The sequence below is a fragment of the Hypanus sabinus genome, chromosome 1 (assembly GCF_030144855.1).
Source record: "Hypanus sabinus isolate sHypSab1 chromosome 1, sHypSab1.hap1, whole genome shotgun sequence".
Taxonomy (NCBI): domain Eukaryota; kingdom Metazoa; phylum Chordata; class Chondrichthyes; order Myliobatiformes; family Dasyatidae; genus Hypanus; species Hypanus sabinus.
The window spans coordinates 154,756,139-154,782,469 of record NC_082706.1 but is presented as its reverse complement, the minus strand read 5'-3'; the positions used below and the strand labels follow the sequence as shown (position 1 = coordinate 154,782,469).

Genomic DNA, 26,331 nt, shown 5'->3' with positions numbered 1-26,331 from the left:
ACCCTCTCACTCTTTTTCTTTCATTCTAGTTCTTGCAGAGTGTCTTTGTCCTGAAACATAGTCTATTTCTTGTTTCCACAGATGTAGTCTGACCCACTAAGTGTTTATCCTGTCCCAATGGTCCTAGCCCAAATTGTCGACTGTTTATTCATTTGTTCCTCCAGCATTTTGAGAGTGTTGGGAAATGTTTAGAGCATTTTTTTTTTGTTTTTATTGCATCAAGTTTCATTCACCCTCTTGCTGGTCTGGTAAACTGACAGTTGAAATTTATCATGAGTTTTCTCAATTCACAGAATAGATATCGTATTTTCAAAATTTTTTCCAGTTCTAAAACCACCCAAAGTCTCTATGTTCCTCCAATTCCAAACCCTGTACATCCTTGACTTTACTTATGATGGATACCAATGCCCAAGGTGCTTAGGTCTTGTGTCTTGAAATCTCTGAGCCTCTCTAAAACCCTTTAAAATGTTTACCATTCATCAAGTTAGTATTTCAAATTAACACAGTAAATACAAACTATCTGAAGCAGGCTAGAGTAACATGTAATAAACTACTTTGTACTACAGTATGTCAAAGAAAGAATTAATACAGCATGGGAATACAGGTAAAATGGCAGTGCATATATACTCTCTGGGGCCAACCAAAGGTGTTCACTTTCTTTGTAAAATGTGTTTTTATACATAGTAAAAGTATTCTTGACTCCAATAACTGCATGTACAGCAGATCTACCACATCAGTGTTCATTGTTCGGAGTAGCCAGTCAGGGTGCCAATAGAGCCAGTAGTCCAAAGGAGGCGAGTTGGGCCTTTGGCCTGAGGGATTCAAGTCTGACCATTGGGCCAAGGGATTCAATTTGGCTCCTGGAGCTGGATGGGGTTTGAAAGACTTTGCTGTTGCCTGCTACTCAGAGGCAGCAGAGTTGGTGCCTTCAAGTTGGCACAAAGGTAGTGTGTAGTGAAATCGTGATTGCCTTGATGATTGTTTTACAATCGCAAGACCCTGTTGGACATTGATTCTCTCAGGCCTGCTTCCCTTGTTTGGTGATGGGTCAGGCAGCAAGGCAGCACTGTTGCTTCGGTTGTAGCAAGGACTGGGCCTCAAGAAGCAGGCTAGCAATGTACCATGGTGTCCAAGCTTGATTGGTGGTACTGTGGCCTCTCCTGTTGGAGCTGCCCTCCAGTGTTGGATCAGTGGAATTACAAGCTGGACTGTTGGGTACCATCAAATTGCCGTACTTGGAGCTCAAGGTCTTGGACTAAAAATGTGGTTTCTTATGTGACTATGTTCTTTTCCTTTCTTGCTATTATGAACGTGCATATATGTTTTTACACCTTGGTCCCAAAGGAATGCTGTTTCATTCAGCTGTATACATATATGGTTTGATTAAGCTTGATTTGATTTGAGGTTTTTTAACTAACAAGCATTTTCCCCCTCCACACTGGTTAACTAGTGTCTGCTTCAGATTGTTTCACTCCCTCTCTGTTCTTTGGGGCAAAGGCAGTATTTGTATATATTAAGTTGCTATCAAACTGTACAAGGTAAAGCTCAGATTTCACAGGAGTGGTGGATTTACTTCTGTTTTGGAGATTGGTACAGCAGTTTGACTTTTAAAATGTCTATAAGCTTCAGATCAATCAGGTGCTGGACTATAAACAATCAGAATCATTGACATCAGTTTTAGAATTTGATGTAACTGAAGCACAGACATCTATATTTTTGATAGGGTACCACCATTGCCAATTTACAATATTCGGTAATAACTGGTATCAAATAGATTTAAAGAGGTACACCAAAATTTATAAAAATAGAAACGAGAGATCATTTTTGAAAATCCATTTTCAGCTCCAAATAACGTCAGTTCAACTTCAGTTACAATTGCCCTTAATAAAGTTAACTGTTTTGGATAGATTAAAGGTTTGTTTTTTATTAACAGGCACAGTCCTGGCCATACAATGATATTTTACTTACACAGCATTTTGACAAGATTATATTACATCAACGTATACATAACCAGAAGCAAGTTCTTTCCTATCACAATGATTAAGTCTGTTTATTATACTTATGGTCATTCAATGTATGAGCTTGTGTTTCCTAATATTGAAGTATCATTGTCTAAATACTCCAGGATAACTGTTGTACCATTTTGTAGTAGACTGTTAGTACTTGTTATCCACCATTCCAAAGTATTTGCCATTGAGAGTACATTTCCAGATTCACCATGACACAGTTTCAATTTCTGTGGAAATATAAAGATACACATGAGGCAAGCTGGAAAAAAAAAATATTGATCCCTTTAAAGCTGGTCCTCATGTCATGTTTCAACTTAGCAGTCATTAAAAAGTCTCATTGTATTTTAGACTTTATCTTTTGTTTGATTATTCCAAAGCACATGTAACAAGCAAGGGTTTTACTGAGCAACTTTCAAATTTCCTTTTTTAATAATTTCTATGTAATTTAACTGTACTTCCTGATACACTCTGAAGTAATATTTATCTTGCATATATTGGGATTGAATGTTTTGATATGACTCAATCTATTTCTACATTACAGCACTTCAGTTTCATTAATATTTCCATTTACCTCGATATTTCTGCTCTTTAAATGAATTCTAGTGCTCCTTTAGTGGAAATATTGCTTTGCAAATGCAATGCATAATTTCTGTAAACTTGTGGTCTGTCTTTCAACATGGGCAGTCATTTCTCTACTGCAGCTTTAATGTCCCCCTTCCAACTCATCATTTACTATTTTAATCCACCTCATTATATATTTAATTTTTCTCTTGCCTTTTAATCAATTTATATTATTTCAAATTTTACAATTTCATTTAATCTGCTCATATTCGTAACAAATCTAAATCTTCTTGGATATTCGCTTTCTTTCCTGTTTATGTACGTTTTACTTACTTTATCAATGTTCACAAAGCAGAGCAGCAATCTGGTAGGCAAATCAAGACAGGGTCTTTCTCTTCTTTTAACCCAGTAGTTACTAGAGCTTTAGTAATGGTAGGCAGTGAAATGATATGCTTCCCATATGAAATGGAGATCAGTGAGAATTCAAATATCCTTGATGACTATGTTTCCAAGAAAGGTGACCAGCTCAGCTCCTTTCTGACTGCATGAATCAGCTGAATTCACCAAGAAGCACATTGGGTGCTGAAGGTGTCATAGATAGGAGCTTCAGGGAGTTGGTCACACTGCAACTCAGCAAAAATGAACTGGGTGACCAGGAGAGGCAGGCAGAGTAGGAGTCACCTCTGGCTATTTTCCCCCTCTAAAAGGTATAGCACTGTGGATGCTGTTTGGGAATGGCCTGTATATACAACAGGATGGACAAAGTCTAGTCAAGCAGCAGTGAAAGGGGACTCAATAATCAGTGAGATTGCCAGGTATTTTTATGGCCGTGAGTCCGACCCCATCATGGTGTGTTGCTGATGCTAGAGTCGATGATATTTTGGTGCAGTACATTCGGAAAGGGGAGGATAAACAGCCAGATACTATGTTTTACATTGGTACTAATGAAATAGGTAAGAAAAATGGATTTATTTATAAAGGATTACTCTCTGTGCTGCATGTAGTGATTTACAGTGGCTATAAAAAGAATTTACCTCCCCCTCCCCCCAGAAGAATTTAGGTTTTATTATTTTACAACATTGAATCACAGTGGATTTAGTTTGGCTTTTTTTTGACACTGATCAACAGAAAAACTCTTTTGTGTCAAAGTGAAAGCAGATTTTTACAAAGTGATCTAAATTAACTTCCAAATATAAAACACAAAATAATTGATCGCATAAGTATTCAGCCCTTCAAGTCAGTATTTAGTAGATGCACCTTTGGCATCAATTACAACCTTGAGTCTATGTGGATAGATCTCTATCAACTTTGCAAATCTGGACACGCTATTCTTCCTCATTCTTCTTTACAAATCTGCTCAAGCTCTGGGAATCATGAGTGAACAGTCCTTTTCAAGTCCAGCTACAAATTCTCAATTGCATTGAGGTCTGGACTCTGACTTGGCCACTCCAGGACATTTCTGTGTAGCTTTGGCTTTATGCTTGGAGTCATTGTCTTGCTGGAATGCAAATCTTTTCCCAAGTCACAGTTCTCTTGCAAACTGCATCAGGTTTTCCTCCAGGATTCCCCTGTATTTTGCTGCATTTATTTTACCCTCTACCTTCACAAGCCCTGAAAGACTATAGGGACTATTTCTTTTCATGTTATACATCAATGATTTGGATGAAGGAACATAGCTTTGTGGCCAGATTTGCAGACAATATGAAGATAGGTGGAGAGGTGGATGGTGTTGAGGAAGCAGTGCATTTGCAGAAGGAAGTAAGCAGATTGGGGAATGGGCAAAGAAGTGGCAAATTGAATATAGTGTAGGAAAGTGTACGGTCATGCACTTTAGCTGAAAGAATAAAGGCGTGGACTATATTCTAAATGGGGAGAAAATTCAGAAATCAGAGGTGGAAGAAGACTTGGGAGTCCTCATGTAGGATTTCCTAAAGGTTAACTTGCAGGTTGAGTCAGTTGTAAGAAGCAAATGCAATGTTAGCGTTCATTTCAAGAGGACTAGAGTACAAAAGCAAGGGTGTAATGCTGAGGCTTTATAAGTCAGACCACACTTAAAGAGTGCTGCGAGCAGTTTGGGCTCCTTATCTAAGAAAAGATGCACTGGCATTGGAGAAGTTCATGAGGATAACGCCAGGAATGAAAAGGTTAGCATACGAGGATCATTTGATGGACCTAGGCTTGTACTTGCTGGAGTTTAGAAGAATGGGGGGTTGGGGAGGATCTCATTGAAAGCCATTGAGTATTGAAAGGCCTAAATAGGGTGGATGTGGAGAAGATGTTCCTATAATGAAGGAGTCTAGGACCAGAGGACACACAGAATTGAGAGACATCCATTTTGAACAGGGATGAGGAAAAGTTTCTTTAGCCAAAGGGTGGTGAATCTGTGAAATTCACTGTCACAGACAACTGTGTATTGGGTATATTTGAGGTTGATAGGTTCTTGATTAATCAGAGTGTTAAAGGTTATGAGGAAAAGGCAGGAGAATGGGATTGAAAAAGATAATAAATCAGCCATGATGGAATGGCAACAGACTCAATGGACTGAATTCTGTGCCTGCCTTATGGTCTTATAAGGGATATACACAGGCAGGATATATAGTCAGAATCATTTTTCTAGAATTTTATGATTCTATAATGTTTCATTAGACCAAAAGTATTGCTTAATATTTGTTTACTTTTGTGCTAGCATCAATTTTTCCTGTCACTAAGACCTACAGCCTAGATAGCGGATTTATTTGTCAAAAGAAAAGTTTGAAAAGGATATTTTTAGTTGACTTCCTTAACAAGAAAGACTATTCAAACTCAAGGCCTTCTAGACATAACTATTCCAATTTTTTTTTGGCTGCCCAGCTATTTTTAACTTCCACAAACATTAGATCAGCCAAAACATTGACTATTTCCTACCTTCCATCAATTCCCACTTACCTACAAACATTGTGGTTTTGGATTTTTTTCATTTTTAAGCAAAACTACTGATTTAAAATCAACTCTTCAATCTCTCCATGGCGACAACTTTCTCTATTGCTGTCCAACACCATAACACTCTACGAACTAGCACTTGTTTGTCCTAGATCTCCTTTGCCCTTTTGATAGTGCTTACGCCTACAGCTATTTAGGCCCAGCCCAGGAATTACTTTTCAAGATCTTTCCATCTATGTCTTAGTCTTTAAGAAGCAACTTTTAAAATGCCATTCGTTGACCATGCTTTTGTTCAAGTTTCCTAGTAGTTTTATGCAGCTGAATGGCAGATTTTGTCTAGCAGCACTCTCACTGATACTTTACTGTATTACCAGAAATTTGCTTAACAGAAGAATGTCATCCTTACTCTGCCTCCTGCACCACTGTATATTTTGTTAGTTTTCTGTCAGAAACTGGATAAATTGGGCTTACTAATATGAAGTAGATTGGCATAATATGTTAACTAAATAATGGACAATGAATGCAAAAATGGTTTGCTATGAATAAGGTTATGCAAAACTTGTATTTTTATCAGATATTACCTTGCATGCCAAAATATTGTTGTCATTCCTGAGGTTCAACAATGAAGCTGCTTTATCCACAACTTTCCCAATACTCCATTTCGAACAGAAGAACATTGGTCTGCTTTTCTCATTGCTTCCTTTCGGCAAAAACACTTGAAAATATACTCGCTCACTCTGCAAATAACATGAATTATGGCATTGTCACATTCATAGCTTATCTTCTGCTTGTGCTGTGAGCCTATAGCAATTAAACTGCAAGTTATTCAAACACAAACTCATGTTAAATGTCAGGAAATTTTTTTCTTTAAAAAGTAGGGAGTGCCCTGTTAAAATAAATCTCTGGTTTGGCAGATTCAATTAAGATATTCAAATGGGAGCTGGACGAGTTCTTCCATATGCAAAATTGTAGTAAGTCTGCAGGTATTTAAAATGATTAACTTTGTAGCAACATCTGGAACTTAGATTTGATCATCTTTAGAGAGTGGAAATTTCACTATTCTTTCTCCTCAAACTGCTAATTTTGAATGTTATTTCCATGTGTACCAAGAGCTTATATTTATTTTGGTGTATGAAAACATTGAGGATAGAGATGCAGTATTGCAATATGAATTGCAAGGCATACGAATCTGTTAGTTTTTTAATGGTTTGTCTTTTTTTAAATTAATAATTAAAATGGCACAGCTAACACAATAGATACACACCAAGAAATTTTCCTGTTCCACCTTACCTCCATCTATGTGACTTAAAGATGCAGATTGTCTTAAGCTTAAACTCCTATAATTAAATTCTATTTTCTCAGTTCATAAACATTAAATTATATCAGATAAAACAAAGCCTTTGCTGAACCACTTTGACAACTGAGTTGTTTGAATTTTAGCTTACTGCAAGTAGAAAGTAGACCTTTTGTTACACAGCTCAAATTTTCATCAATTATACAAAACTTATTGCAAGATAAAATTATTTTTAAAAATTACCCATTCAGCATTCTCTTACTTTTTTTTGTAATTTATTTTTTTATTGAAGTTCATTATCAAACATCTCCATAAGATGTATTTCAGACATTGCACATACATATCATATAATCATATATGTCACAAATCTCCACATAGTATTTATCTGAGGTATACACTTATAGAGGAGTGGAGAGAAAAAACAAGCAAAAGGAAAAAACTATGTACAAGTAGGGAGTGATTTTTTTTTACAACTTATTCATTGATTTGTGAGAATAAAATCAGGCCTATGAGGCATTATGTAGTTAAACCATTTTTCCCAGTATGAATCAAATGGTTCCAGCTTATGATTAACACTTGCTGTTACCTTCTCCATTTTGTAAATGTCCATTGTAATTTCCATCCATGCATTTAAAATTGGGCTCTCCTGTGATAACCATTTCCTAGTAAGAGTCTTTATACCAGCCACTAACAGTATGTTCATTAAATATTTATCTCTTTTTTGAGGTGTATCTCATTCTTGAGGTATATATCCAAAATATATGGTCTTACTCTCTAAGGGTATGTCATACTTAAAGATGTCTTGTAAGGCATTGTGCATCCCCCTCCAATAGTCTTTGATAACAGGCAGTCCCGAAAAATATGATAATGATTTGCATTTTGATTTCCACAATTTCTCCAGCAAACAGGGAGGTTACTATCATAATGGGATTTCTGAGAGGGTGTAATAAAATACCTTATCAAGTTTTTCCATCTGAACTCCCTCCATTTCTGTGAACTGGTACACTTCCATTGATACCTGCATATTATTGTCCAGTAATATGAAAGTAATTGGGTTTTATCTATGTTGATTTTGTATCCTGATAATTGACCACATTGTTCAAAGGATTGCATCAATTTAGGTAAAGAGTATGTTGGTTGCCCTAGATAGATCAAAATGTCATCCGCTTAACAAGCAATTTACGCTCTGTCCCTTTAATAGTAATTCCCCTGATACCTTCATTTTGTCTGATGTATTGAGCTAATGGAAATGTCTAGCTGTGGGGGATAACCCCTCCTACTTGTGATTTGAGGGCCCCCATTGCAGTACTCATAAAAGTCAGTGAACACACATATACATATATATTACATACATACACATATATGCACACATATATATATTCTCAATTTGGTGGGGAAAAGGAGAAAGTGAGCGAATAAAGAATAACAACTAAGTGATATAAAATCCACATTATACCTCAAAAAAATTCATTATTCAGTTCTTAATTCGGATCTAAAGTTCCATAAGGTCTGGGGACCTTTTATCGAGTACTTTCATAACCTTCCTCTTGACTAGGGTTTTTTTTCTTTTCGGTCCCTTGCTTTCAGCTCCCTTTTTTTTCTGGTAGTAGGCATTATTATCCTCTGTTGCTAAGTGTATTCACAGTCTGGGAGTTTGATTGTCCTGATTTATATTCTCTATATTGTGTTGTGGTTGGTCTGGAGTTTTTCTTTTGTGTTGTGGGGCTTGGGGAGGACACTAAGTTTACTTGTCTTCAATTTAGGTGCTTTTTTTAAAAATTCTCTTTCTTTGTATCATATTATCATTGTATGCTTAATTTTGCACTGTATGAATGTTCCTCATTGTGATTTGGGGTTTTTTAATTTGTAAAATGTATAAAAAACTAATATTAAAAAAAATCCACATTATAATAAGTATTTATCGTGATAGGTACATCACCGTCTACTTTTGCTTCCGTTCAGCTTCTCAACATTTTTAAATTTAGCCCAACCTTATGGCTCTTCTACAAGGGGTGAGGGCTGCCTTTGGAAAACTCCCGGTCTCTTCCTGATATCCTTCTCTCGGCCTCTTCCCGTCTTCTGCCTTCTTGATTCTCGCACTATTTCCCAAGCGAAGTGGGATAATTCCTCTGCCAGGCTTTCCCTTGGTTTGATCACGCTGACGGGCAACCCTCTGGCCTTCATGTCTGTAGTCACCTCTTCCACTGTCTGATACAGTTGGATCCCATCTTGATAAAATACTTGAAGTTTAGCAGGGTATGAAGTTTGAAATTCTTTACGTTTCTGCAGGACTGCGTGGGGGGGGGGGGAATCTTGGTCAAAATATATTAATTTATTGTGTAAAAACACCCTCTTCTTACCCCAGGCCCTTTGTAGAATCTCCGCCTTGGTACTGTATCGAAGGAATTTAATTATTATTGAGCGTGGCTTATCTGCTCTATCTCGGGTAGGCTTCGGGACAAACGCACAATGCACTCTCTCAATTTCCATAGTCGAGGGAAGCTCCAGCACATCCCGCAGCAACTTTCTGACAAACTCCGTCATAGACAAGCCCTCCGCTCCTTCAGGAACGTTGTATATTCTGATATTTTTCCGCCGTGATCTTCCCTCCAGGTCAAGCAGTTTACCTTCTTGTTGATTTTGTTACGAATGTGGAGCAACTCTGACGGGCTCTGACGGGCTTTGTACTCGAAGGGTACAAAGTCGACCCCCCCCCCCCCCCTCCTTTTTGAGAATCGCAAGATTGCTATTATTTCGGGTCTGAGACCCAGGAAATGAGAAAGATACACAGCATGTCAGGAAATGAGAGAGAGAGAGAGAGAGACACACACAGAATACACAACAAGGTGGAATGTCTCCTGACATAAGCAGAACGGAACCACTGATTACTGCCACTGTCTCTTGTAGAAGGAATTGTGTATTGAGTACTGTACTATTCATTGAAACCCCTCAGGGGACAACCAGAGTGGTCTGGTTGAGGGATTGCATCATCCCAACCTGATTGACATCTGAGACCCCGTGAGTGAGGATAAAAGAGGAGTCTGGGGAACACCACTTTAGACGCACCAGGAGAAACGAAATCCAGTGACAGCGTTTTATAGCGAAAGCTGGTGGGAGCTCATGTGCATCCTCCCTTGCCTGGGTGGCGGGCACACCACGGAAGAACGGTTTAGCTAAAGGAGAGGTCACACTTGAACGGCCACGGCAACGAGACACCTGACGGATCAAAATCATAAAGGAAAGTCGGCAAGTTTTTCTCTCTCTCTCCAACAATTGCAACCCAGCGACACCCGAATGACGGCAGCCTGCGTGAACTGCAGTGAACTTTAGATTTCCATCGGACAATTCATTATCCCCTAGACAACGACAGAGCTTGTTTCTTATTATTATTATACCCGCACTTTTAGGTTTAGTATTGACGACATATATTATCTGTATATTTGCATTGATATTATTTTTGTGTATTTTTGCTAATAAATACTGTTAAAGTAATACTGTAATTAGTATTATCAGACTCCAATGGACGTCTCTATCTTTGCTGGTAAGTAACCCAGTTACAGGGTTCGTAACAACTTGGGGCCTCGTCTCGAGATTTGATACCAAATTGGAGGGCCAGTAAATCGGGCTTTTAAATCCAAACTTGGATCTGGTTACGCAGGTAACCAGACGGGAAACCAGCAAAGATGGACGTAGATGAATTTATAAAAAACCCGACTCCGGAGGCGCTAGAAGCTGCCACAAAGTCAGACTTGATAAATATTGCAAAAGGACTAAATCTCACAGAGGTGAGGTTGTCAATGAAAAAGCGGGAGGTGCGGAGGGCCATAACTCAGTGTTATATTGTGAAGAATGTGTTTTCGGCTGAGGTATTGGAAAACATCCCTGAAAAGGTACCAGCTAGTGGGATGGCTCAGTTAGAGTTGGAAAAATTAAGGTTGGAACATGAAATTAGGTTAAAACAGCTGGAAGCAGCTGAAAAGGAAAAGGAAAGAGCTGAAAAGCAGAGGGAGTATGAGGAGAAGGAGAAACAGAGGCAGCATGACCTGGACATGGAGACGTTAAGGAAAGAGCGAAGAGCTCAAGGGCCAGAACGAGAGGAGCAGTTCAATGTTAGTAGGGAGTTTAGGTTAGTATTAGTACCTCCGTTCGAGGAGATGGATGTTGATAGTTATTGCTTGCATTTTGAAAAGGTGGCAGTGAGTCAGAAGTGGCCCAGAGATCAGTGGGTGGCGTTGTTACAAAGTGTGTTAAAAGGGAAGGCACAACGGGCATATGCGGCGTTGTCTGTGGAGAAGGAGGAGTCTGAGAATTATGAGGAAGTAATGCAGGCCATTCTTCGGACCTACGAATTGGTACCTGAGGCCTATAGACAGAAGTTCAGAAATTTAAAGAAAGTGTGGAATCAGACATATGCAGTTTGCCTATGAGAAGGGTGTGCTCTTGGATCGTTGGTGTGCTGCAGAAATGGTGGAAGAGGATTTTCGACGTTTAAGGGAGTTAATTCTGATTAAGGAATTTAAAGGTTGTGTTTCGGATGATATCCGGATGTATTTGAACAAGAAGCCGAATAAGTCCATATCCGAATTTGCCAGGTTCGCAAATAAATATGCCCTAACCCACAATACAAAGTTTTCCTCGAATAAGAGTGACCAGAAAGACCGTGGAAACGATAGAGAAAGCCCGCCAATTGAGGTAGAGATTCAGCCGGGAGCTAGTGGTAAAAATAAGAAGGAAGAAAGGCAAGATGGCAGGAGGGGTCCTGGCTTGACCTGTTTTAATTGTGGAAAGGTGGGTCATATTGTATTGAAGTGTTTTGCTCTGAGGAAGGAGACAGGAAAAGGGAAAGCAGCAGTCCCTACAGGGTGTATTGTGTTAATCAGTAAATCGATGAGAAAGCCCAAGGTAAATAGAATACGAGAGGGGCGTGAGAAATTGATTTTAGAAGGGACTGTGTCGGTGAAAGAGGGAGAAACACCAGTTCCAGTGCAGACCTGGAGAGGTACTGGAGCTGAGCAGTCATTGATTCTCAGTAAGGTACTAGATTTTGGTCCCGAAACTGGAGAGGTAGCTTTGAGAGGCATAGGAAAAGGGCAGAAGCTGTGCCTTTGCATAGGATCATTATAAGTTGTGAGGTGGTATCTGGACCAGTTGAAATAGGGGTGCGATCAGAATTTCCGAGAACCGACATTGACGTCCTTCTGGGTAATGATTTAGCCAGGGGTGAGGTTTGGTCAGCCATGGAGCTGACGAGCCAGCCTGTAAATGTTGAGGACCTGCCCCTAGGTTCCAAGATCTGTCCCGCATGCGCGACCACTCGCAGCATGTTGAGAAAGGCAGCTGAGAAAGAGACCAGTTTAATTCAGGCCAGTATTGATTTGGCTGAGACGTTTTTTCCGACCCTGTACCAAGAGGGGTTAGAAGGTGGTAAAACGGAGAATAGGGAGGTGAAAGAGAGTAAAGGAGAGGAGGTAGACCTACCCTTAGCCAGGAGGAAATTTATAGAGACACGGAGTAAAAATGAGAAACAGATAAGGCTGTTAGAAGGTCCAGGGTTGGACATGGATGATCTGTCTGGCTTGACAGAACTGTTTGAAGAAATTGAAAATTTTAAAGGTGTTCCCGATAATGAAATGAGGGCAGTCCTAGATGAAAAGGATGCCATTATCTTGAAGGAGTCTGCTGGGTTGGCAGATGAGGTTGTTTCAGCCCGCAGGGTTGAGTTTACTCCGGAAGGGAGTTGCCCAGAGAGTAACTGGGAGGATCAGGGGAACTTAGAATTTGAAAAGGGGACGGGTATCGAAAGCCTGGACGAGGCAGATGTCCCGTTTGAGTGTGTTCAAGATGTGGATGCATGTGGTACTGAACCTAGTAATGGAACTCAGGAAAAGTCTGAGGTATTTGATTCAGTTAAAAAGGAATGCAGTCCTTGTGGGTCAGATGGACTTGGTTCAGTGAAGAAAGGGTTAACCTTGGTACTAGTGGGAAGTGAGAATTCCCAGTTGTTTGTGTTCGAAGGTGTGTTAAAAGTTAGTGAGGAGATAAAAGGTGGTGATGTGGATATTGTTATTGAAGGGAAAGGGAAAAGTGTAGTTCCTAAATTGAATGAAGAAAATTTAAAGTCTGGATTGGTGTCAGAAGCAGTAACCAGACTGAAGGGGCAATGGCTTGTTAACACGGTGCCTGCGAATCAATTACAGTTTGATTTGGAATGTAAAGGTGCCCCACACGCTAATTTTATTCAAGGGTGTGCTGTGAAGAGGCAGAGTTTGAAATGTTGTTTGGACAAAGAGGGATCGCTTGCAGATATTAAACTGAAAACTAATAGAATGAAGGGTCCTGAAGACAACACTAATGACTTGCTTAAAAATAAAGAATTGTGTAGATGTTCAGAAAATGGGCTACGTTTGGAAAACATTGTTGATAAAATAACTCCTATGAAAGGAGCATGCAAAAGCCTATTCCACAATGGTACGCAAGCTAACCACGTGGGAGTTAACTGGAAAAGGAGTGAGGGTTCACGGGATGCCACTTTAATTAACTGGATCCGGTTTTAAGGGATTTCGACGATGCATGTAAATAATAAAGACAACCCCGTGGAAGATTGACTGTTAAGTTTGAAAGTAAAATAAAGATTAGTATTTGCAGAAACTTTTGTAATATAAATGTAAGCTAAGATCACAACTTTTTAGTTTTGTTTTGCTGAAGAAAAGGAATAAAAATAGGTAGTTATTAAATTGGAGTCTGATGCTACAAGAATTCATTAAGGTACAAGATATTAAGATATTAAAGGAAGTGACAATGTAATCGCTAACTGTTTAGATGCTGAATTGAATGTATAACTGTATTACTCTGTAGTGAAAAAAACTCTTTTGTAGTGTGTTAGATTCTGAAATTCTGTGAGACTCTGTATTAGTCAATTTTTACCTGTGGCAAAAAATCCTTAGAAGGATGGGGGTGTTACGAATGTGGAGCAACTCTGACGGGCCGAAGGGTACAAAGTCGCCCCCCCCCCACCCCTTTCGAGAATCGCAAGATCACTATTATTTTGGGTCTGAGACCCAGGAAATGAGAGAGATACACAGCATGTCAGGAAATGAGAGAGAGACACACAGAATACACAACCAGGTGGAATGTCTCCTGACATAAGCGGAACGGAACCACTGATTACTGCCATTGTCTCTTGGACGGAATTGTGTATTGAGTACTGTACTATTCATTGAAACCCCTCAGGGGACAACCAGAGTGGTCTGGTTGAGGGATTGCAATCATCCCAACCTGATTGACATCTAAGACCCCATGAGTGAGGATAAAAGAGGGTCTCGGAGAACAACCCCTTTAGACGCACCAGGAGAAACACTAGAAATCCAGTGACAGCGTTTTATAGCGAAAGCCAGTGGGAGCTCGTGTGCATCCTCCCTTGCCTGGGTGGCGGGCTCATCATGGAAGAACGGTTTAGCTAAAGGAGAGGTCACACTTGAACGGCCACGACAACGAGACACCTGACGGATCGAAATCATAAAGGAAACTCGGCAAGTTTTTCTCTTTCTCTCTCTCTCTCCAACAATTGCAACCCAGCGACACCCAAACAACGGCAGCCTGCGTGAACTGCAGCGAACTTTAGATTTCCATCGGACAATTCATTATCCCCTAGACAACGATAGAGCTTGTTTCTTATTGATTATTATTATACCCGCATTTTTAGGTTTAGTATTGATTACATATATTATCTGTATATTGCATTGATATTATTTTTGTGTATTTTTGCTAATAAATACTGTTAGAAATAGTATCACCAGACTCCAGCGGATGTCTCTATCTTTGCTGGTAAGTAATCCAGTTACAGGGTTAGTAACAACTTAATATTTTATCATCTTACTTAGTACCCGTTCCACGTTTTGAACGCGATTTTCCACCTTCTCAATGCGAATCTCTGCCACCGCCATTTTTTGATTGATGTTGGCGAGCTCTGACTTAATATCATGTAGCTGCTGTTTTATATCTTTCTGGAACTCCCTTATCTCTTTCAAACTTTCAATCAAATTTGCCGCTTTGCCTGAACAAGTCCCAGCATTCGCCTCGCTACCACACAGTCGGGTAGGAGAGCCGCTCGCTGCACTCCTCTCGGCCGCAGGATCCGCAGTGTTGCTTTTTTATTTCCATTCTTTTTCCCCATTCTTGCCCCTCTTATCAGTTCAAATACTTTTGAAAAATACTATATTTGATGGGTTAACAGGGCTTAATACACATTTTTCCAGAGGAGCTAGTGACTTAAGCTGCCATTCTCGACGATGATGTCACCGCAATAAGGAAAAACATTTAAACAATTTCTAACACTGATCAGTTAATATAAAATAAATAAATTCCGCAAATAGCAAAGTACATTCATTATTATCTTGTATGAATCCTAGATTGGAAAATGTCATTAGTATACCCAAGGTAGGGAAGAAGAATCCACAGATCAAAAGATTCTGAGTTGCAATGACCTACATGTAGCGTTGCTATTATTGTGCAGGTGATATGAAGGGCATTTTACAATCTGTAACATAACTATATACTGGTGAAACACTGCCTTCACACGTATTGCAAGTGCTGTGCTAAAACAGCAATACTGTGGAAATTGCAGCACCTGAAATATCACTATCTCACATTGCTGGCTCATCACATCAGGTGATCTTGTATTTCAGGAGATCAACATAATTCCTGTTCCTTGAATCTCTAAACTCCCTCTCGAGACTCGTGCTCCATCTACCTAATTCCAGGACAACATTTTTTCTGCAGTAAGCTTTTATATCACTGTATATAAATGTCATTTTTCTACAATATTGGCTACCTTGCCCACAGTTCAGCCTGAATTTTAAGTTTACCCTGCGAGTTGATGGGGCCCAATACAAAGCACATCTGGCTGGTGATTTTTAGTACTAAGCATTGTATTACTCACAATCCACATATTACTGCTCTCTTAAATCAAAAGACGATCCCTACAATGGCAGGTAACATCCAACAACCCAGAAATTTTTAAACAGGAACTATGTTTATTCGTTAAAAAAAAATCTATTTGTATATAGCATGAAGGGACCAATTATTTTGGAAAAAAAAAAGGGCAATAAATTCAGATCACATTTTTTACATTTATAAACGTTCTGATACTTAAATGGCATGTCTTGAATACTGGTTTGGTGAAGAAGAACTTTAATCATGTTAAAAATTAAGATAATTCATATTCTCAAAATGACCAATTTTCCTATTTATTTAGGACAGATGGTAAAAAAGCAAAAACAGCGTGCAGTCAGACTATCAGAAAGGGCAGGCAGATGACAGGACAAAACTGCAGCCAGCAGAATGAGTATCAGTGTTTTAGGGATGCAGGATCAAAAAGGGTAGCAAATATAGTACTCCAAGTATTATATCTTGACGCATGGAGTATAACAAATAAGGTGCATGTTCTTGATGCACTATTCCAAATTGTCAGGGATGATGTTGTGGACATCACTGAAGCATGACTAAAGGATGTTGTAGTTAGGAGCTGAATGTCCAAGGTTACACATTTTATCAGAGGGAGAGGAAGGAAGGCAAAGGGGTTGGTATGGCACTGCTGGCAAAGAATGGCATCAGATCAGTAGAAAAACATGACATAAGATCAGAAGATATTGAATCCTTGCTGGTTGAGTTAAGAACTGCAAGGGTAAAAGGACCCTGATGGCAGTTATATACAGACCTCCCAACAATAGCTGGGATGTGTACCACAGATTACAACAGGAAATAGAAAAGGTATGTCAAAAGGGCAACGTGATAATTGTCTTGGGAGATTTTAATATGCAGGTCGATTGGAAAAATCAGGTGGGTAATGAATCTCAAGAGAGTAAGTTTTTGTTGAATGCCTACAAGCTGGCTTTTTAAGAACAGTTCATTGTTGAGCTTATTTGGGGATTAGCTATATTGGTTTGGGGGTTATGTAATGAACTGGAGGCAATTTGAGAGCTTAAGATAAAAGTACCCTCAGGAAACAGTGATAACAATACGATTGAGTTCAACTTGAAATTTGACAGGGAGGAAGCAGAAACAGAATTTCAGTGGTGTAAATGAAATTACAGTGGTATGAGAGAAGAGTTGCCCAAAGTAAATTGGAAGGAGATGCTGGTAGGGATGACAGTAGACCAGCAATAACATAAGTTTCTGGGAAAAATGAGGAAAGTGCAAGATAGATCTACTCCAAAAACAAATAAATATTCAAATGGCAAAATAGTACAACTGTGGCTGACAAGGGAAGTCAAAGCTAATGTAAAAGCTGAAGAGATGGCATACAACAAAGCAAAAATTAGCGGGAAGGTAGAGGATTGGGAAGCTTTTAAAACCCTACAGAGAGCAACTAAAAAACTGCTTACTAAATTAAGAGCCCATGGTATTACAGGATAGTTACTGGCATGGTTAGGACATTGACTGATTGGTGGAAAGCAGTGAGCGGGAATAAAATGATCCTTTTCTGATTGGCTGCCTGTGACGAGTGGTGCTCCACAGGTGTCAGTGTTGAGACCACTTTTTATGCTGTATATCAATGATTTAGATGATGGAATAGACGGTTTGCTTTTGCCAAGTTTGGAGATGATACGGAGATTGGTGGAGGGACAGGTAGTATTGAGGAAACATGGAGGCTGTAGAAGGACTTGGGCAAATTAGGAAAATGGGCAAGTAAGTTGCAAATGAAATATAATGTTAGAAAATGCATGGTCATGCACTTTAGTAGTAGAATTAAGTGTGCAGATTATTTTCTAAAATAGAAAATCCACAAATCTGAGATGCAAAGGGTGTTGGGAGTACTTGTGAAGAATGCCCTAAAGGTTAATTTGCAGATTGAGTCGGTAGTAAGGATGTAATGTTAGCATTCATTTCAAGGGGTCTAGAATACAAGAGCAGGGATGTGATGTTGAGGATTTATAAGGCACTGGTGGGGCCTCACCTTGAGTACTGTGAACAGTTTTTGGCTGCTATTCTAAGATGTGCTGGAATTGGGAGTGTTCAGAAGAGATTCACAAGGATGATTCTGGGAATGAAAGGGTTATCATACGAGAAATGTTTAATGGCTCTGGGTCTGTACTCACTGGAACTTAGAAGGATGAGGGGGGATCTCATTGAAACCTTTTGAATGTTGAAAGGCCTAAACAGAGTAGATGTGAAAAGGATGTTTCCCATGATGGGAGAGTCAAGGACAAGAGAGCACAACCTCAGTATAGAGGGCCATCCATTTAAAACAGAGATGTGGAGAACTTTCTTTAGCCAGTGGGTGGTGAATTTGTGGAATTTGTTACCACAGGCAGCTGTGGAAGCCAGGTCGTTGGGTGTTTTTAAGGTAGAGTTTGATATGTTCTTGATTGAACAGAGCATCAAAGGTTACCGGGAGAAAGCCAGGGAGTGGTGCCGAGGAGGGTAAACACAGGATCACCCATGACTAAATGGCAGAGCAGACTCGATAGGACAAATAGCCTAATTCTGCTTTTATGTCTTAAAGTCTTATTTAAATATTATGAACCTCTCACTTGTTTTAGGCAGGAACATCTGCTGCATACCCAATGTACACAAAAAATGATTAACAATCAATTGGCACTGCTTATTTTTACACTATGTATCTGTTTTAAGAAAAACAATACACTAAAAATCACATTTGGAAAAATCGATTAACAACACTAGATAGAACAGCAACTTCAATGAGGTTTCATTTAAATAGATTAATTGACAATACCTGTGGAATGGACTTGTCACCAACAGCGTGCAGCTTCAACTTCATCAGAGCAACTTTTGCTGCTGTTGCATCATTCTTTGCTCCAGTTCTTCCTTTCTTCACTGGGTTAGGTTGATTGGCTTTTGATTTAAAACAAAATCAAACAAGTCATAAATAAAGTGTGATAATTTTCCTTTACTTTCAAATCACTACAAATCACGCTGTATCCACAGTGTGCATTTTAATAATGGGATGGATTGTGCTTGGTTCAACCTGCACATCACTTTTGCATTAACCACTTATGGCCTAATATTTGCAGTCAGTCCACAAATGGCAAGGAGTGTACAGGCAGTGAATTGCAACACTGCAGCCCTGGACTACCCTGACAGCATTCTGACAGATTTTTGGTGTCAGAATACCTTTTCCATTGTCCTATGATCTTCAATCATTGGAAATATTTGAAAAACATTTAACTAATTAAAAACCATTAGACTGTACTTTTATAGAATACTCATTTAAAATTCCTTATGTAAATTTATAATTTTAGAAAGATAAATATTTAGAAAATGAAGGGAACATCATATTTTTCATATTTTAATGATTGGAGGAATGCTCAATTACTGAGGAGCCAGATATCAAGTGCATCTGGTCCTTTAGCTCAATGTGTTATGAAAATACTGTAGAAGATCAGACGCACTGTCCCCTGACATTCAGTGCAATGTATATCATCAGACTGTATTCTACAGATTATAAATCTGGAACATGACAGATGCTTGCTTCAGATAGATAGCATTTTTTAATGGAGTTGCTGGCTAAAAAAGAATCCATCCATTATCCATAAAAAAGGTTGTGTACTGTATATATTTTAATGCCATTTATTTATAATATGGTAAATACTTGCCAAGAGCCTCTTCTTTTGATTGCTGAATGACAACCAAGTGTGATTTAGACACCTGTTGCTTTTCACAATCATGGTCTGACTGGTGTCGATGCCTATGCAAAAAAAATCAATATACTGAAGTGCAAATCATAATCAATACCTTCATCAAAATTCAGCTTCTGCAAATACTTACTTCAGACAAAAGTGTTTATCGCATTCCGGGCAAATTATTGGCACAAGTTCATTTGTCTTACAACTTTTGAAACTGCAACTGTAAGATGAAGATCCTTTAGACTGAACTGGTTCTTTTCTTATTAATACCTGAAATTTGAATATTAGACCTTCATTATTTCAGATCCCTTATTTATAGCACTTTATTACATGAAACTGGCTGATCTTCAACTGAATGACTCAGCAAAAAGGCAGATTTATATAAACATAACATTGGGCTACATTATGGTCAAGTCAACCCACATCAGAATTCACCCCACTATGCTAATCCTATTTCTGTGCTTATTTGATATGAACATCAGCATAGGCCATGCCAAGGGTTCCTATTCTGTGTCCCTTCCATAAAACAATATGGATAGCAAATGGTATCTGGCCTCAGATGACAAGGCCCAAGTCTCTTCCCTAAGTAAAATTCCCGTGGGCCTTTGACAGCTCACTGCTTTCAAAGATACCTTTTAGTTTTAAATATCTGAAATTTTGGCACAATTAAAGCCAGTTGAAATGGATAATAAAAGTTTAAAATAAAGTGATGAAGATAAATTTATTAAAATATACCATTAATTTAAAAATATACATTGAAATAAAGAAAGAAATATCATCTAACCATACAACTGTAATTAAAGTAAGCAACCTCAGGGGCAGTAATTTTCATGTCAGTAATGGCAGGTTTAAAGCTGACAAACTGGCTGAAAAGTGTTGACTCCATTCCTTTGCAGCATCTGACTCCACTTCATTACATACCTCTACACCACTCAATGTAGATGTGAAAATCAATGTCATATTGAAAAGCAAAGAGGTTGAAAGTATGATCTCTCCAATTATGAACACTGATAACAAAACTTTTATAAAATCATTCTGTTATTATTCCTGGTGCTATGGTAACTGCATTCCACAATTTTACCAATTCCGCTGAAAATCATGTCTTCTAACTGAAATAATATATTACAGCAAGTTTCTCCTTCTGGATTAACAGTATTAGCCAGAATGAGAATGTTTAATTGGATCAGACTTTGGCAGCACCAATCTATCAAAGGGAATTACCAATTAGAATCTTTAATAACTTCTGTTTTAAACCAGTAATGTGATACTTATTTTGCTTTCCTATTTTGAGATGGTGGTGGTGATGAATCTTTCTCTTAAAGTCTTTGTTTTCCTTGTGGTGATGAACCAGTTTGAATTATATGGAACAGAACTTTAATATAATCAAAGCATAAAGTCATGGAGCTTGGCGTCATTATATTATGATACTTGGAAATTCTGCAACATTGTAGAATATTAATTGGTCTTTTAAGAGTCTGGATCAAAGGTTTTGGGAGGAAAGGGGTACAATACAAGATTAATGCTCAAACTCGCTAGTCAATGGTAGTTATTTATTTGTAGTGAAATTATATGCACATCCAGCCACACTGGTTTGTAACTTCCTAAAAGATCTACCCAAACATGAAGTTTGGCGCTACATATTTTCTCCACTCAGGTGCCTACCCGGACATACCTTCCTATGGTTATTCTGCCTCTGCCTCAATGAAATCAGCCATTAGAATATTTATATATTTCATTTGATTTTAAAATAACAGACACTGGTAAGTGAACATTTATTTTCATTCCAAATGACTTTGAGACAGTGATGGATACTTTCCTTGATCCCTCCCTGCTCCTGTGCTGACGATGGCTCTGTGAATTGAAGTATACTGACCAGTAACAATATATAAAAAAAATACAAATGTACATCTCAGTGTGGCTTGGAAGTGATCCAATGATCTTGTTCAGGTTTACTTTGTCAGAGATCATTAAGTACCATGAAGTAAATTAAGTGATTTACTGCAATGCATCCTGTAAATGGCCATACACAAATATCGTAGACATTTTATTTTAGATTACCAAATCAAAGTGACATCATGTTTATAGCAGGATAATATAGCCAATTCTCAGCAGTCATGTGATGCTTATTTTTGCTGGTATCAAAATGGTGGTTGTGATGTTTCGTGTGGTAGCGCAGTGGGTAGTGCTTGTCGCTCTCACTTTCAGCTTCCACCGCTGGCTAGCAGTCTTGCAAAAAGGAGTGCTGAATGTGCAAGCCTTTCCCTGCCTCTCCAACAGCAAGCCTCATGTAGTGCCTCCTCGATGGCAACACATGGAAACTGAACTCCTTTTGAACCCAGGCTCAACTACAGAGGACAGGGAGGAGGTCTGGTCCTTACACACATAGCACATAGACACACCCTGGTGCTTGTGAACCAGATCCTCAGCTATGAGTAAGTAGCCCTACTGCCTTGTGGACAGCCTCTGGAGAGACAAAGGCAATGAGAGAAAACCAGACAGCAAATCCTGAGTGGAGCTCCTAAAGCAGTTGAATGTCATTAAACATCCTGCAGCCAAGCTGGTGCCAAACAAATTGCTTCATAAGCCTTCCTTTGGACTACACTGGTGAGGCCGAGAGGGGGAATCTTGATGACTGGGCATCTCAGAATCGCCATACCTTCCACCGAGGCTTGTGATGATGATAATCATCACCCATTGTCCTTCAAGACAGACAGATGCCAACCATTTTTGTTATTCCCATTTTTAATTTTCCAAAAACTAAAAGGTCCATTTCGTGTTTCCTGCATGCACGTCATTTGTCAGCAAATGAGAAATTAGGTAATAATTTCTTATCTTCCTGCTAAATGTTTCCTGTTTCTCATTAGTAGACTTACAAGTGAAACAAACTGGATCTTTCCTATCAGCTTTATATCAAGGGGATCCTCTCACCTCCATTCATTTATGGTTTAGAAAATAAATAGGTCATTTTGAAGGAGACAGTGTTTTTACAAGAAAAGGTGATGTCACTAATAAAATACTACATTTTGTTTCCCAGTAAATCTTCCCAATTATTATATATTTTAGTTCTAATTGGTACATTTAGAGCGTTAGGATTCACCATAAAAAAGATGTTTGAAATATTGCTTTAACAGAGCTGAAAGCATTTTTGAACAAAAAAATTATATAACATAGACAACTTACAAACAATTATTGAACTAATTACTACTCAAAACTGTCTAACACATTATAGAGCCAACAAAACAATGCGGCACAGAAAACAATTTAAGTTATATTTTTAAGAAGAAAAGAAGCCCCTCTGTACCCCATGTTAACATACATGGGTTTGGACCACAATAACTCACCCCAGAACAACCATGAGCATCTTTATTTCTATGTTCAAGGCTAAAGAAAAAGGAAAGTTATAGTAGCTTGAGATAACAATTTGAGATAACAATTTGCAATATGTAGCCAAAAATAATGTATTATACTGTACCAGTAGGTTCCTGAACAAGCATCACAAACAAATGGTAGAAAATCTGAAAGTTGGTAAAGGAGAAAATTACTTGAGTAAAACTTAATTATTCTGTTCACATTTTTTTTTGATAGATATGTTGACATTTCCAATTACATTAGTGTTTACCTGGAATGATTCTCACCCTTTTGAAAAAAATGTTATTTCTCAAAAGAGATAGATTCACACTCAAATTATGATAAAATAAATATAAAGATCACTTGATAGCATATGATGAATTTGTTGTGGAGCAGAATTATTAATATATTTGAATAAATATTCTTAACATTTATTAAATTAGGATAAAATCTGACTGCAACAACTTCTAGTGTGGGAAGGAGCTCGAACACCATCCAGCTCCTATTTACCTGGGTGTGACACTGGATAGAACGCTCTCATTTGCCACCCACATCCAAAAGCTCTGAGGGAATGTTGGCTCTCACAATTCTTTCTAGAAGAAAAAAATTGGCCGGCACAAAATGGGGAGCTAATGCTCACACACTTCGATCAACTGCCCTTGCACTGCTATGCAGCTGCAGAATAATGTGCACCCGTGTGGGGCAGATCAGATCATGCAGATCTGTTGCTTGATGAAGCCTGCCAAATAATTAAGGGCACACTGCGCTCCACACCCACTAACATCATTTACAGACTTGCAGGCATTGCTCCCCCAGAGATCCGAAGACACACTATAACAAAAGTTGAAAAAGGTAAACAGAACAGAACAGGATCCACGGCACCCACTACATCATCACGTGCCAGTTTCCAACCACCTAAAATCGAGGAAAAGCTTTGCTACAGTAGAGGAACTACCACATGGACCATACCCCCCAAACATACAGGATTGGCAACAAACGGAAGCCAGAACCCCACCAAACAAAGCAGTGCAAGACCACACAGAAATGTTACCAGATGGGGCACTGCTTGACAGGCTGAAGTGGTGAACTCTCAACAGAGCGAGAGCGGGAGTTTGTAGGACGGGAGACAGTATGGTGAAGTGAGGTTTAAAGACCAGCGAATCCTGTGAGTATGGCGAAAGGGTGCAGAATATTGAACACGTTCTGCGGAACTGTCCACTCTCACCTGGTTTAGCTGACATGGACCTGCTCCACATCAACCAAACAGCATTAGTGTGGCTGGCTGTCTGGTGTGACAAGCTGTGATGATGATGATGATGATGACAGCAACACACAAACTTACAGCCTGTTAGGGATGTGTACTGTACATAGAGGAAATTAGATCAAAACACTTCTCTCACTTCCAGCTGAGTTTCATGTTTGGAATACAGTGACTTCTGAAGAATTAAAATCACTTTTTAAGACTTCAGCTTAATAAAAACACATAAAAGGTATGAATTTGGAAATATACTTCCCCTGATTCTGCCCTCTTCAGGATCTCTGGACCGATTTTCTGCTAAATGTCCAAATTCAAGAAATGTTCTCATAAATTTCTCCATCCATCTCTTTCTTTTTTTAATATGTACAGAATTTACCTTTCTGTTCAAGCTAATGGTTATTTGATTTAAAAGAAAATTTGATTTGTTAATTCTCCTGCAATATATTGCTATGAGAACACAATTTAATGCACTTCAAATGTTAGGAAGTCATTAGACATGTGGAAAACAGCACTGAACTGGACGGCACTCATATTCAAAGTAACGAACAAATTAATCTCAATCAACATCAGAACTATTCATTTTATTTCAATTCTGTATAAAATTATATAATCTGAATAATAATAATTTCAGTGAGGCAAAGACATAACTTAATAGAACTACATTAACTTCATTTAAAGCATGATATACAAGTTTTTTTGTGAAATCTTAGAAAGGGTTTTGAAGTCACAATCCTTCAACCCAAAAGCTCTTAGTGAAAAGGTACTAAGCCTAAAATGCAAGATATAAATGGCTTTAAAAAAGGAAAATATTAGAAAGTTTAATCAGTGTGGCAGAAAGGATATTTTTCTGAGCAAGGACCTCCTATTATCACAGTAAAGATCATTTAAAAAGTTTCCAATCATTAAAATTTAGAGATCTAATAAAAAACTATTAAAAAAAAACTCAATATGCAACAAGGAAAGTCAGTGGAAATACAATGCAGAAATTTCACCTGTCACTTCAGGTTCCTGTCTCACCTTCCATCTCTCCTCTTTATGCTGGCATCTCCCGAATCTTGCTGCAGTGTTTCAACTCAAAATGGCGACAATTCTCCTCCTCAACCCCCCTCTCTCCCACCCCCAGCCCAGATGCTGCCCAACCTCCTGTTGCTGCTGCAGAAATTATAAAATGAGCTAGGTAAAATATGCAAGTTGACACTACAGTGCCAAATGAAATAAAATAGAGATGAAATTAGAATATTGGAAGAAAAATGAGTAACACAAGCAAATAACTGTGAAACTACTGAAGATGAACTGAAAAGATCTAATATTAGTAGGGAAATGAAGAAATCCAGCAAAATGTTAATTTCCAGACTTGAAGCATAGCTTGAATACCACGTCACATTCTTACCGAAACGTAAGATTCTTAGAGAGCTCAGTGTTGTTTATGTTTTCTCTAACTGGGGACCATTGATGCAGAAATCAGAGTCTTAAGAGTAAGAGGCGGGTAATTTATGACGGAGGATAAAATTTTGTTTTCTCTCAGACACTGGTAGATATTTGAAGTCATTACCCTAGAGCTGTGATATCCCGTCACTTAAGTTCTTCATCTAAAATTTAGAATATTCTGCTATTAATAGACATATTCCCAACTACAAACGTCAAGCTCACTGGTCCACAATTCCTGCTTTCTGTGTCTTTCTATTTAAAGTTTTCCAATTCTCTTGGTATACTACAGAAACCAGAAAATGACCAATTACAGCCAGTTCATTCCACTATCACTTTTACTTTACTGTAGAAGATGTGGGCCATTATGTACAGGGGGAACGATGGTCATTCATTCTATTGTTTCGCTTAGTACTCATTTTGTCTAATGATAAAGATTAAGTTTCTGACCACTGGGTAACAATGGTGAGAGTGGCCTCGGTATCAAAGTCCCTTCCTCATACTTCGCAATCGTGCATGAACCACAATCGACGCCCTTAAGCTGAGGCGCTGCACATTTAGCGTGAAAAGACAAACAATAACACACCTATGTAAAAATTCCTAACCCTACCCCTCCCAGATTCCTACCTAACTGCCGACAATGTTGTATAGTGCACTGCTTTCCGATTTCCAACTCCGCCATTTTGTCAGGGGACAGCTACGCTACGCTATGCCACGCCCCCTCGCTGAGTGACAGGTCAAATATCGGCCACCACGCCCCCACTGTGAGAGACCGGTCGTGTATTGGCCGTTGAGCCACGCACCCACAGTGATTGACAGGTCAGGTATCTACCACCGCGCCCCCTCGCTGAGTGACAGGTGGACTACCACCGG

General features: G+C 38.8%; 1 protein-coding gene across 3 annotated transcripts; it reads right to left on the bottom strand.

Annotated features, from left to right (window-relative positions):
- Window positions 1-1,802: 1,802 nt before the first annotated feature.
- Window positions 1,803-26,177, bottom strand: zfand1 (zinc finger, AN1-type domain 1). 3 transcript variants are annotated; one of them, XM_059979398.1, is made up of 8 exons: window positions 26,086-26,171; window positions 22,900-22,942; window positions 22,769-22,808; window positions 19,570-19,697; window positions 19,398-19,489; window positions 18,518-18,636; window positions 6,071-6,226; window positions 1,803-2,236 (listed from the first exon to the last, which is right to left on the bottom strand). In XM_059979398.1, the coding sequence occupies exons 1-8, from the start codon at window positions 26,138-26,140 to the stop codon at window positions 2,066-2,068; spliced, it is 804 nt and encodes a 267-aa protein (XP_059835381.1). In that variant the 5' UTR covers window positions 26,141-26,171; the 3' UTR covers window positions 1,803-2,065. The 3 variants fall into 3 exon arrangements, with proteins under 3 accessions (XP_059835381.1, XP_059835391.1, XP_059835399.1); XM_059979408.1 differs by having other exon boundaries at window positions 1,805-2,236; window positions 25,051-26,152; XM_059979416.1 differs by lacking the exons at window positions 1,803-2,236; window positions 6,071-6,226 and adding an exon at window positions 9,513-9,999 and having other exon boundaries at window positions 26,086-26,177.
- Window positions 26,178-26,331: the final 154 nt, after the last annotated feature.

What these genes read in the sequence shown, in the direction of transcription:
- zfand1 (XM_059979398.1), bottom strand. Translation starts at nt 26,140, where the DNA reads ATGGCGGAGTTGGAAATCGGAAAGCAGTGCACTATACAACATTGTCGG. An exon ending in GCTTGTTCAGGAACCTACTG is followed by an intron (nt 22,809 to 22,899) that starts GTACAGTATAAT and finishes CTTTTTCTTTAG; the next exon opens with CCTTGAACATAGAAATAAAG. An exon ending in ATGCTCATGGTTGTTCTGGG is followed by an intron (nt 19,698 to 22,768) that starts GTGAGTTATTGT and finishes TTCAAATTTCAG; the next exon opens with GTATTAATAAGAAAAGAACC.